This window comes from Salmo salar, chromosome ssa17 (assembly GCF_905237065.1).
Source record: "Salmo salar chromosome ssa17, Ssal_v3.1, whole genome shotgun sequence".
NCBI lineage: Eukaryota > Metazoa > Chordata > Actinopteri > Salmoniformes > Salmonidae > Salmo > Salmo salar.
The window spans coordinates 55404338-55418828 of record NC_059458.1 but is presented as its reverse complement, the minus strand read 5'-3'; the positions used below and the strand labels follow the sequence as shown (position 1 = coordinate 55418828).

At 44.0% G+C, this 14491-nt stretch overlaps 1 protein-coding gene across 1 annotated transcript in view; it reads left to right on the top strand.

Annotated features, from left to right (window-relative positions):
- Positions 1-14491, top strand: part of LOC106576112 (conserved oligomeric Golgi complex subunit 5) — a 104411-nt gene that overhangs the window by 57592 nt on the left and 32328 nt on the right. Inside the window, 4 exon segments of the mRNA XM_014153003.2 lie at positions 8105-8264; positions 8378-8490; positions 8602-8679; positions 13928-14009. Of these exon segments, the coding sequence (XP_014008478.1) occupies positions 8105-8264; positions 8378-8490; positions 8602-8679; positions 13928-14009 (433 nt within the window).

Sequence of the window (14491 nt, the reverse complement as noted above, 5' to 3'; positions counted from 1 at the left end):
ACACATACTTACAGGAACGCAAACATCAGAGGGTACATAACCCACCAACGTGTGTGAACAGTCTCACCCATCCTCTTATCAGCGATTGGTTTGTTTGACAAATACACGGAGTGTGCGTGTGCATGTGTGTGTAAGTGTCCACTCCGTGGTAAAAGCTATGGGTAGTGGGTAATGGTTCAGGCCAACAGGAGTCTGTAGGAAGGAACCAATGAAGAGGGTTGTCATGATGTGTGACGCTGTCTCTGACAGGTGACATTACCTGGAAGCTGCTGTAGCTGGAACTACTCCCAGAACACACACACACACACACACACACACACACACACACACACACACACACACACACAGAGCTACAGAGCGTACCTAACCCACCAACATTCAGGTAACTGCCAAAATAAAGGAAACACCAACGTAAAGCATCTTAATAGGGCGTTGGGCCACCACAAACCAGAACAGCTTCAGTGCACCTTGGCATAGATTCTACAAGTGTCTCGAACTCTATTGGAAGGATGCAACACCATTCTTCCACGAGAAATTCCATAATTTGGTATTTTGTCGATGGTGGTGGAAAACGCTGTGTTAAATTGGCTCGAGATCTGGTAACTGAGACGGCCATGGCATGTGGTTTACATCGTTTTCATGCTCATCAAACCATTCAGTGACCACTCGTGCCCTGTGGATGAAGGCATTGTCATTCTATGGGGACATAGCCATGGTAGGCAAAATAATGGGCAACTGGGCCTGCCCAGCATTTTTATAGATGACCCGAAACATGATGGGATGCTAATTGCTTAATTAACTTGTTAATTAAGCAATTAGTTAACTTGTAAACCACACCTGTTTGGAAGCACCTGCTTTCAATATACTTTGTATCCCTCATTTTCTCAAGTGTTCCCTTTATTTTGGAAGTTACCTATATGTCATAGGCTTGTACTTGTGTCGTTTGATATTGTTACCTCAAAGCGGATTGGACATTTGTCATAAAACCGAGAGAGACACACACACACACACACACACACACACTTACAAGAAAGCAAACGTCAGAGGGTACATAACCCACCAGCACGTGTGTAAACCATCTCACCCATCCTCTTATCAGCGATTGCTTTGTTTGACCAATTTCTTGTCATACCCTTCGAGTGAGTGAGGTGAGTGAGTGAGTAAATGTGCACTCTGTGGTAAAAGCTAACAGGGCATATGGACAGTGGGTAGTGGTTCAGGCCAACAGGTGTCTGTTGGAACCAATGAAGTAGAAAGCAGAGGGTTGTCATGGAAGCTACTGTGACTACTCCCAGAAGTGCCTTAAACCACTGACCTCAAATCCTCTGGAAAATAAAAGAGATCACTAGAGAGGACTTATATTCAATTATTCATTCTATCAGAGGTACATGAAAGAGGAATGTTTCTGAGTTTGAGTCAGTCATCGTCATTGGTATGTATTCTGTATAATGAACTGTGTGTGTGTGAATGTATGTGTCTGGTTGCAAGGATTAATACTGTTGATGGCTAGGCCCTCTGTTGCTCACATTACTGCTCCTGTTGATGGCTAGGCCCTCTGTTGCTCACATTACTGCTCCGTTGATGGCTAGGCCCTCTGTTGCTCACATTACTGCTCCTGTTGATGGCTAGGCCCTCTGTTGCTCACATTACTGCTCCTGTTGATGGCTAGGCCCTCTGTTGCTCACATTACTGCTCCTGTTGATGGCTAGGCCCTCTGTTGCTCACATTACTGCTCCTGTTGATGGCTAGGCCCTCTGTTGCTCACATTACTGCTCCTGTAAGCTGCTTTCACTCAAATACCAGTCAAACATTAAACTTCCTATCAGGAAGAGACGTCCCAGCCCACCACCATAACACACACACACACACACACACACACACACACACACACACACACACACACACACACACATACACACACATGCGTGCACACCAAAAAACAAACATTTAAACATGCCTGTAATGTTTTAGAAAGAACAGAAGCACTAACATTAAAACATGCCTCTCTCCGAAACAAAATAGAGACACAGCATGCAACGCCTCTTCTCCATGGTTACCCACCTTCCTCTAGAGAAACACTTCTAATCTTGGAACCACCAAAATAAGCTTTTCTCACTGCTGTGAATGTGAATATGCCTGCACATATGGCCAGGCCTGCTATCCTCCTCACTTCTAATGAGAAATGGTTGTTTTCTGTGTGATGATGTACCTTTTTTGGAAGTCTTCAATGAGTGTGTGGGATCCAGTTCACACCAACCTTGTACTAGCAGCAGGCCCAGCCATAGAGATGCATATTTTAGTCCTGCGGGCCCAGCCCATCTGTAAAGAGGCAAGCACTGCCGGCTGAATATGTAACACTGAGTGAATTTAAATGCCCTTGGCTACACCCATATGGTCAGAATGAACATCAGAATATTTGATTTGACCAGGATGTCTCTTGAAATTAGAAGTCCAGAAACCATGACAGCAGCCTCAGTCGTTGCATCACTTTCATGTCAAAGTATAGGCCTAGCAGTGAAGGACGCCAAGAGCCTAGCCAGGTGTTTGTGTTACACAGCATTGTGCATATTACATTCCCTGCCTTGTTTAATGAGGTTATCTGACATGGTGTCCATAAGGATACAGGGTGTATGGGTAATAGTCTTGGCTTAGTGTTGCAGCTGCCTGCCTGACGACAACAATACAGTAATAGTCTGTGAAGGGTGGTAGGGTGGTTTCTTCCCCTGTGCTGTATGGCTGTGTCCCAATTGGCACCCCACTCCCTACATAGAGCACTATGTTTGACCAGGGCCCGTAGCGCACTATGTAGGAAATAAGATGCCATTTGGGACTCGACCTGTGTATGCTGCCACATGCAGCACATGCTCATTAAGACTGAGTGGGGGTGTTTTTAGACTGCTCCTCTCACCTCCCCGCCGACAGAGAAGGTCTCACTACTCCTGTTGTGTGTGTGTGTGTGTGTGTGTGTGTGTGTGTGTCTGTGTGTGTGCGTGTGTGTGTGTGTGTCTGTGTGTCTGTGTGTGTGTGTGCTCCTGCGCCTGCCTAATCAAGCCTAACCAATTAACCTGATTTTGTCTTGCCGAAAGAGAAAGATCCCCCTCGGTACCTTCTACACTGGGAACGTGTGTGTGTGCATATATACACTACCGTTCTAAAGTTTGGGATCAGTTAGAAATGTCCTTGTTTTTTAAAGAAAAACACTTTTTTTGGTCTCTTAAAATAGCATCAAATTGATCAGAAATACAGTGTAGACATTTTAATGTTGTAAATAACTATTGTAGCTGGAAACGGCAGATTTTTTTATGGAATATCTACATAGGCGAACAGAGGCTCATTATCAGCAACCATCACTCCTGTGTTCCAATGACACGTTGTGTTAGCTAATCCAAGTTTCTCATTTTAAAAGGCTAATTGATCATTAGAAAACCCTTTTGCAATTATGTTAGCACAGCTGAAAACTGTTGTTGATTAATGAAGCAATAAAACTGGCTTCCTTTAGACTAGTTGGGTATTTGCAGCATCAGCGTTTGTGGGTTCGATTCAAGGCTCAAAATGGCCAGAAACAAAGACTTTACATTTACATTTTACATTTTAGTCATTTAGCAGACGCGCTTATCCAGAGCGAGTTACAGTAGTGAATGCATACATTTTTTTCTCCGTACTGGTCCCCCGTGGGAAACGAACCCACAACCCTGGCGTTGCAAACACCATGCTCTACCAATTGAGCCACTCGGGACTTTCTTCTGAAACTCGTCAGTCTATTCTTGTTCTGAGAAATGAAGGCTATTCCATGCGAGAAATTGCCAAGAAACTGAAGATCTCGTACAACGTTGCGTACTACTCCCTTCACAGAACAGTGCAAACTGGCTCTAACCAGAATAGAAAGAGGAGTGGGAGGCCCCGGTGCACAACTGAGCAAGAGGACAAGTACATTACAGTGTCTAGTTTGAGAAACAGATGCCTCACAAGTCCTCAACTGGCAGCTTCATTAAATAGTACCCGCAAAACACCAGTCTCAGCGTCAACAGTGAAGAGGCAACACCGAGATGCTGGCCTTCTAGGCAGAGTTGCAAAGAAAAAGCCATATCTCAGACTACCCAATAAAACTAAAAAATGAAGATGGGCAAAAGAACACAGACAGAGGAAGATTGGAAAAAGTGTTATGGACAGACAAATCTAAGTTTGAGGTCTTCGGATCACAAAGAAGAACATTCGTGAGATGCAGAAAAAATGAAAAGATGCTGGAGGAGTGCTTGACGCCATCTGTCAAGCATGGTGGAGGCAATGTGAAGGTCTGGGGGTGCTTTGGTGGTGGTAAAGTGGGAGATTTGTACAGAGTAAAAGGGATCTTGAAGAAGGAAGGCTATCACTCCATTTTGCAACGCCATGCCATACCCTGTGGACGGCGCTTAATTGGAGCCAGTTTCCGCCTACAACGGGGCAATGACCCAAAGCACAGCTCCAAACTATGCAAGAACTATTTAGGGAAGAAGCAGTCAGCTGGTATTCTGCTTATAATGGTGGCCAGCACAGTCACCGGATCTCAACCCTATTGAGCTGTTGTGGGAGCAGCTTGACCGTATGGTATGTACGAAGTGCCCATCAAGCCAATCCAATTTGTGGGAGGTGCTTCAGGAAGCACGGGGGGAAATCTCTTCAGATTACTTCAACAAATTGACAACTAGAATGCCAAACGTCTGCAGGGCTGTAATTGCTGCAAATGCAGGATTCTTTGACGAAAGAAAAGTTTGAAGAACACAATTATTATTTCAATTAAAAATCATTATTTATAACCTTGTCAACGTCTATTTCCTATTCATTTTGCAACTCATTTCATCAAATCAAATCAAATTTATTTATATAGCCCTTCTTACATCAGCTGATATCTCAAAGTGCTGTACAGAAACCCAGCCTAAAACCCCAAACGGCAAGCAATGCAGGTGTAGAAGCACGGTGGCTAGGAAAAACTCCCTAGAAAGGCCAAAACCTAGGAAGAAACCTAGAGAGGAACCAGGCTATGAGGGGTGGCCAGTCCTCTTCTGGCTGTGCCGGGTGGAGATTATAACAGCACATGGCCTAGATGTTCAAATGTTCATAAATGACCAGCATTGTCAAATAATAATAATCATAGTAGTTGTCGAGGGTGCAACAAGTCAGTAACACAAGAGTAAGTGTCAGTTGGCTTTTTCATAGCCAATCTTTGAGAGTATCTCTACCGCTCCTGCTGTCTCTAGAGAGTTGAAAACAGCAGGTCTGGGACAGGTAGCACGTCCGGTGAATAGGTTAGGGTTCCAGCAGGTCTGGGACAACAGGTCTGGGACAGGTAGCACGTCCGGTGAACAGGTCAGGGTTCCATAGCTGCAGGCAGAACAGTTGGAACTGGAACAGCAGCACGGCCAGGTGAACTGGGGACAGCAAGGAGTCATCAAGCCAGGTAGTCCTGAGGCATGGTCCTAGGGCTCAGGTCCTCCGAGAGAGAGAGAGAAAGAAAGAAAGAAAGAGAGAGAGAGAGAATTAGAGAGAGCATATTTAAATTCACACAGGACATCGGAAAAGACAAGAGAAATACTCCAGATGTGACAGACTGACCCTAGCCCCCCGACACATAAACTACTGCAGCATAAATACTGGAGGCTGAGACAGGAGGGGTCAGGAGAATGAAGAATCTAAAATATATTTTGATTTGTTAAACACTTTTTTGGTTACTACATGATTTCATGTGTTATTTCATTGTTTTGATGTCTTCACTATTATTCTACAATGTAGAAAATTGTAAAAAAAAATCTATAAATAAAAACCATTGAATGAGTAGGTGTGTCCAGACTTTTGACTGGTACTGTATATATACTACCAGTCAAAAGTTTTAGAACACCTGCACACCATCACACCTCCTCTTCCGTGCTTCACGGTGGGAACCACACATACGGAGATCATCCGTTCACCTACTCTGCATCTCACAAAGACACGGCTGTTGTTCAAAAGTATGTGGACATGCCTTCAAATGAGTGGTTTCAGCTATTTCAGCCACACCCGTTGCTGACAGGTGTGTAAAATCTGACTTTCAACGTGGCACCGTCATAGGATGACACCTTTCCAACAAGTCAGTTTGTGAAATTTCGGCCCTGCTAGAGCTGGAAACGTCTAGGAGCAACAACGGTTCAGCCGCAAAGTGGTAGGCTACACAAGCTCACAGAACGGGACCATTGAGTGCTGAAGCGCACAGCGTGTAGAAATCATATGCTTGTTTGAAACACTCACAGCTGAGTTCCAAACTGCCTCTGGAAGTAACGTCAGCACAAGAACTCTTTGTTGGGAGCTTCATGAAATAAGTTTCCATGGCCGAGCAGCCATGGAGTGGTGTAAAGCTCGCCGCCATTGGACTCTGGAGCAGTGGAAACACGTTTTCTGGAGTAATGAATCACTCTTCACCACCTGGCAGTCCGACGGACAAATCTGGGTTTGGTGGATGCCAGGAGAACGCTACCTGCCTCTATGCATAGTGCAAACTGTAAAGTTTGGTGGAGGAGGAATAATGGTCTGGGGCTGTTTTTCATGGTTCGGGCTAGGCCCCTTAGTTCCAGTGAATGGAAATCTTAACACAACCGCATACAATGACATTCTAGACAATTCTGTGCTTCCAACTTTGGCAATAGTTTGGGGAAGGCCCTTTCCTGTTTCAGCATGACAATGCCCCTGTGCACAAAGCGAGGTCAATACAGAAATGGTTTGTCGATCGGTGTGGAACAACTTGACTGGCCTGGACGTTCCCTGACCTCAACCCCATCGAACACCTTTGGGATGAATTGGAACGCCTACTGCAAGCCGGGCCTAATCGCCCAACGTCAGTGCCTGACCTCACTAATGCTCTTGTGGCTGAATGGAAGCAGGTCCCTACAGAAATGTTCCAACATCGAGTGGAAGCCTTTGCAGAAGAGTGGTGGCTGTTATAGCAGCAAAGGGGGGACCAACTCCATATTATTGCCCATGATTTTAGAATGAGATGTTTGACGAGCAGGTGTCCACATACATATATATACATAAACACCCACCCGACCCGGAAGGACGCTGCACGCTCAAGCATGCAAAGAACTGTTCAAAAATCGCCCCTCGGCAGTGTGTGTATTTCTGTGTGCGTCATACACGGACGCGTCCTTTTTATCCACTATGTGGCGTTAGAAGTACTGCATCATGGCTTTGGACATGATAGCATCATGGTTAACTCGACACCTGTGTCACCTCATTTGACTGATCCATGGACTGCAGACATGAGACGTATAGTGTCACGTCTTCCAGACGGCTAGGGGTCGAGGCTCCATGACAGGGTCTTGACATTATCACATCCACCAGCTGACACCTCACTGGGCCGTGAGCTCTGGCGCTGCCTTCCTGATTATGACCCAGCTGGAGCTGACTTTAGGGGCAGTTTCCTAAATGGCCTTGAGTTAGGAATGGAGAGAGTTGAAACTGTGTATCCAAGAACTCGTTAGGCCGGAGAATGAGGTGGAGAGGGAGGGAGCTAGAAGATTGGGGTCTGACCTCAATCTCAGTTTCACGTGTGCAACAGCGAGGAGAGAGGGGAAGGAGAGACGGGGGGTTTGGGAGAGAGGTGGGAGGGAGGGTGTGAGCTGTTTCTGGATGATAGTGAACAAAGCTCTGATTAGTAATGAGTGCTGGTTCCTTAATAAGAGCTGCTATCAGACCCTGCTAGTAATTACTCACACACACCCACACATACATTCACACTCGGACACACACCCCAACATTTCTGAGTACTTGCGTATCCTAATCTTTTTCCGTTAGCTGAGGAGAATTGTTGAAAATGACACATTATTTGGACCAGCCCCTCCCTTGCGTATAGTGACGTCAATCGTTTGAGCTTGGAGGTGTGTGTGTGTGTGTCAGTCTGTATGTGTGTTTCTCTCTGTGCTATTCCAGAGTGTGAGGTACAGTCCATTCTGTGTGTCTGTCCGGTTACTAGAACTGTCTGAAGTGTATTACGTTGGTTGATTGGACTCCACTGTGCTCCAAGACTGACTGTCTCAGACTAGACAGGGTTGGGGTTGACTGACTGAGACTGTCTCCTCTCCTCTCTGTCCCCATGTAGAGCCCGACCCAGGTGGGCACGGCCCTCCAGGTGTTCCATAACCTGGGCAGTCTGCGGGAGACCATCAGTGGGGTGGTGGAGGGCTACCGGACCACCATACAGGACAACGTTACCACCGCCCTGGATATCAAGGGACTCACCCAGTCCGCTGACAGCAGAGGTGGGTGAGTGAGAGTTAGGGGTTGAGGAAGGTTGTGTTTCAGTTTTGGTACTCTTGTCTTGTGTAACTTTTTAACCCGTGTCATTTTATTTGTGTGTATTTGTGTGTGTCAGGTGCACCCGGCAGAGCTGTGATGTCAACCCCAGGTAACACGGCAGCGTTCCGAGCTACTCTCTGGACCAACCTAGAGAAACTCATGGACCAGATCTGTGCCGCTTGCGGACAGGTATGCTTTTACCTTTACAGATACTTTACCTAAGTAAAGGTGCACTTTTACCTGCTGAAGTAGAGTAATGTACCTAGTCAGGGAATTAACCTGTAATCTCTCTGTGTTTAGGTGCAACACCTCCAGAAGGTCTTGACGAAGAAGAGAGACCCTGTCACTCACGTCTGCTTCATCAATGAGATCATTAAGGTGAGACGCCATGTCTTCATAAAAGGCCCATGTGTCCTTGCCCCTGGACTCTCATCAGCACACCCTTCCACAACATCTATCCCTCTACTCTTGCCAATATCCTTCTCTTCTCCTTTGCCTCCCCTGCCTACCTCTTTCCCATCCCCTCCCTCTCCCATTCCCCTCTCTCCATACTGATCGGTCCATTACCTGGGCCTGTCCTGGACCAGACTTACCCAGGCTTTATTGACTCTGCTGGCATCAGCAGAATGCTGGGCTGTTAAGCAGAACAGCATGCAAGGACTTAAGTTCTCTAATACAAGCTGAAAGAGATTCAGCTGTGCCAATTTTCTTTCTTAGAGGAGCATGGACCTTTTAATTTGCTCCCTCCCTCTCTTTATCTCCCTTCCTCCCTTTCTCTCTCTGCTTCTGTCCCCCCCTCTCGTTCCCTCCGTTGTCATCTCTCCGTCTCTCTCTCTCTCACTCTCGCTCTCTCCATCTGTCTTTCCATCTCTCTTTATCCTCTATAAAAGTCCACAGTCCTATAATTGGCCTTTTCTATTCAGGAGAGCAGTGGACCTATTATCAGCTTGCTCCAATTAAGGTCTAGTGTGGTGTGTGCATGTGTGTGTGCGTTCGTGTACATGCCTGTGTGCGTATGTTTAGAAGGAGGACTTGGACATAGTGTGGTCTATTTTGTGTTGGTTTAACATTATCAGGTTAGCATTGATGGATTTTGTGTGTGTGTGTGTGTGTGTGTGTGTGTGTGTGTGTGTGTGTGTGTGTGTGTGTGTGTGTGTGTGTGTGTGTGTGTGTGTGTGTGTGTCCTTTTTGTGTTAGGCCACAGGACAGTACATTATGTAGAACATGAAGCAAAGTAGGCCTAGTTTACTTTAGTTTCTGTAAGATAAGCGGAAATCATCCTGTCTTTAGGCTCTGGGGCAGTTTACCTAGAAATTAAGCACATCTCACACAGCTGTCACCATCAATACCATCTATACCATTATCACCATCTCCATCATCACCATCTCCATCATCAATACTATCATCACCATCAATACCATCATCACCATCTCCATCATCAATACTATCATCACCATCAATACCATCATCACCATCAATACCATCTCCATCATCACCATCAATACCATCTCCATCATCACCATCAATACCATCATCACCATCTCCATCATCACCATCAATACCATTATCACCATCTCCATCATCACCATCAATACCATCATCACCATCTCCATCATCACCATCAATACCATTATCACCATCTCCATCATCACCATCAATACCATTATCACCATCTCCATCATCACCATCTCCATCATCACCATCAATACCATCACCATCTCCATCAATACCATCTCCATCATCACCATCAATACCATCACCATCAATACCATCATCAATATCAATATCACCATCAATACCATCATCACCATCAATACCATTTTCACCATCAATACCATCAATACCATTATCACCATCTCCATCATCACATCAATACCATCATCATCACCATCATCACCATCTCCATCACCATCAATACCATCATCACCATCAATACCATCATCAACATCATCATCACCACCATCATCATCATCATTACCACCATCATCATCATCAATACCATTATCTCCATCATCACCATCAATACCATTATCACCATCTCCATCATCACCATCAATACTCACATCATCACCATTACCATTAAGATCATCACCATCATCATTACGTCACCATTAAGATCATAATCATTACATCACCATTAAGATCATAATCATCACCACCACCATTAAGATCATCACCACCACCATTAAGATCATCACACCATCATCAATACCATCACACTGTCATCATCAATACCATCACCACCACCATCACCACCATCATCACTATCACCATTAAGAGCACCATCATCACCATCATTAAGATCATCACCATCATCATCGCCATCATTAAGATCATCATCACCATAACCATTAAGATCATCATCACCATCAAAACCATTAAGATCATCATCACCATCAAAACCATTAAGATCATCATCACTATCATAACCATTAAGATCACCATCATCACCATAACCATTAAGATCATCATCACCATAACCATTAAGATCATCATCATCACCATCATCATTAAGATCATCATCACCATCATCATCATTAAGATCACCATCACCATCATAACCATTAAGATCACCATCATCATCATAACCATTAAGATCATCATCATCACCATAACCATTAAGATCATCATCATCATCACCATCATCATTAAGATCATCACCATCATCATTAAGATCACCACCATCATCATCACCATCATAACCATTAAGATCATCATCATCGTCATAACCATTAAGATCATCACCATCATAACCATTAAGATCATCACCATCATCATTAAGATCATCACCATCATAACCATTAAGATCATCATCACCATCATCATTAAGATCATCACCATCATAACCATTAAGATCATCATCATCACCATCATCATTAAGATCACCACCATCATCATCATCACCATTAAGATCATCATCATCACCATCATCATTAAGATCACCATCATCACCATTAAGATCACCACCACCATCATCATCACCACCATCATCATCACCATTAAGATCACCACATCACCATTAAGATCACACCATCATCACCACCATCATTATCACCATTAAGATCATCATCATCACCATCATCATTAAGATCATCATCATCACCATCATCATTAAGATCATCATCACCATCATCACCATTAAGATCACCACCACCATCATCCTCACCACCATTAAGATTATCATTAAGATCATCACCACCATTAAGATCATCACCATCATCATCACCACCATTAAGATCATCATCATCACCATCATCATCATCACCATTAAGATCATCACCATCATCACCATTAAGATCATCATCACCACCATTACGATTCCACCATCATCACCATCACCATTAAGATCATCATCATGATCACCATTAAGATCAACATCATCATTAAGATCATCATCACCATCATCACCATTAAGATCACCACCACCATCATCCTCACCAGCATTAAGATCATCATTAAGATCATCACCACCATTAAGATCATCACCATCATCATCATCACCATTAAGATCATCATCATCACCATCATCATTAAGATCATCATCATCATCACCATCATCATTAAGATCATCACCATCATAACCATTAAGATCACCATCATCACCATTAAGATCACCACCACCATCATCATCACCACCATCATCATCACCATTAAGATCACCACATCACCATTAAGATCACACCATCATCACCACCATCATTATCACCATTAAGATCATCATCATCATCACCATCATCATTAAGATCATCATCATCATCACCATCATCATTAAGATCATCATCACCATCATCACCATTAAGATCACCACCACCATCATCCTCACCACCATTAAGATCATCATTAAGATCATCACCACTATTAAGATCATCACCATCATCATCACCACCATTAAGATCACCATCATCATCATCACCATTAAGATCATCATCATCATCACCATTAAGATAATCATCATCATCATCATTAGGATCACACCATCATCATCACCATTAAGATCACATCATCATCATCACCATTAAGATCACATCATCATCATCACCATTAAGATCACATCATCACATTAAGATCATTAAGATCACACCGTCATCATCGTCATCACCATTAAGATCATCATCATCATCATTAGGATCACACCATCATCATCATCACCACCATTAAGACCATCATCATCATCATCATCACCATTAAGATCATCACATCATCATCATCACCATTAAGATCATCACATCATCATCATCACCATTAAGATCATCACATCATCATCATCACCATTAAGATCATCATCATCATCATTAGGATCACACCATCATCATCATCACCATTAAGATCATCATCATCATCATCACCATTAAGATCATCATCACCATTAAGATCATCACCATCATCATTAAGATCATCACCATCATCACATTAAGATCATCGCCATCACCATTAAGATCACACCGTCATCATAGTCATCACCATTAAGATAATCATCATCATCATTAGGATCACACCATCATCATCACCATTAAGATCATCATCATCACCATTAAGATAATCATCATCATTAGGATCACACCATTAAGATCATCATCACCATTAAGATCATCATCACCATTAAGATCATCATCACCATTAAGATCATCATCACCATTAAGATCATCATCATCACCATTAAGATCATCATCATCATCATCATCACCATTAAGATCATCATCATCACCATTAAGATCATCACATCATCATCATCACCATTAAGATCATCATCACCATCACCATTAAGATAATCATCATCATCATCATTAGGATCACATCATCATCATCATCACCATTAAGATCATCATCACCATTAAGATCATCATCATCACCATCATCACCATCATCATCATTAGGATCACACCATCATCATCATTAGGATCACACCATCATCATCATCACCATTAAGATCATCATCATCATCATCACCATTAAGATCATCACCATCACCATTAAGATCATCACCATCATCATTAAGATCACACCATCACCATTAAGATCATCATCATCATCACCATTAAGATCATCACCATCTCCTGTACCACTGTACACACTAGTCCTCCTGTCATCCTAGGACCAGATCTGAGCAGGTCATTAGTTTGAGTGTAGGGCTAGCTCAGCTCTACAGACAAACAGCATGAGGAAATACAGATCTATTAAACAGAGCCGAAAGATACATCAATCTGTAATCAGGATGTCAAGCAAGGAGACGGAATTTGTCTGATCTCATGTGTGTACTAGCTCTGCATGCTTCAGAGGAGTGGACACTCATTAGTGCACTAACCTCCTAAGACGCCCAGCTATGACTTGTAACCATGGTGATGAGCTGTCATTGTCGTCCACGGCGACAGTTATGGCACGGCACGGTGGGCGCGCGCTTGTGTGTGTGTGTGTGGGGGGGGGGGTTCTAGCTGATTTGCAGTGTGATAAATGTGTGGGGCGATAGCAGCGTCTGGTGTGGCTGAGGATCACACTGGTAGATAATGATGATAATGACAGTCACACTGCCCTTCTGCCTGTGTGGTGCAGACTGCACTCATCACAGCCCTCTGTGTGCATGTCTCCTTGTGTGACCCTCTGTTCAGTTGTTTCTCTCTTCTCACTGCAGGACGGCCAGCCTGATATCCTCTACACGTTTTGGAGTGATGTCACACACACTCTCTCGGTGGAGTTCCAGAGAGCTACGGCTGGTGAGGCTACATAGTAATGTCTGTTTCACAGAGTAACGCTGATCCACCCTAATAGCAGTGTGTGTGCTTACTGTCTCTCTGCATCTCTCTCCCTCTTACGTTTCTCTTCATCTTCTCTCTGTTAGCCACAGCGTTATGCCACGTCGCCTGCAAATAATGCTGTACCTGCGTTTCCGTGCGTTTGTGTGAGTGTATCAGCGGTAGAGCACAGACGGTGGGGCCATCACTCTTCCCTTCGCCTATAAACCCTAAACTCCCCTCCCTGTCCCGTCCCAACCACTGCGGGGTATGATTACACCTCTCTGGTGATATATACCCCTTCTTTCAGACAGGACAGGGTCTATAAACACATACACACTCGCACACACCTTCTTAAATGTATACCCCGCCATGGGACCGGCCCTATATAAGGTGGAGATACAACCCAACAGCATCCATCCACACACACAGCGGAGAAAGGTTTCCACCACCTCCTTATCTTA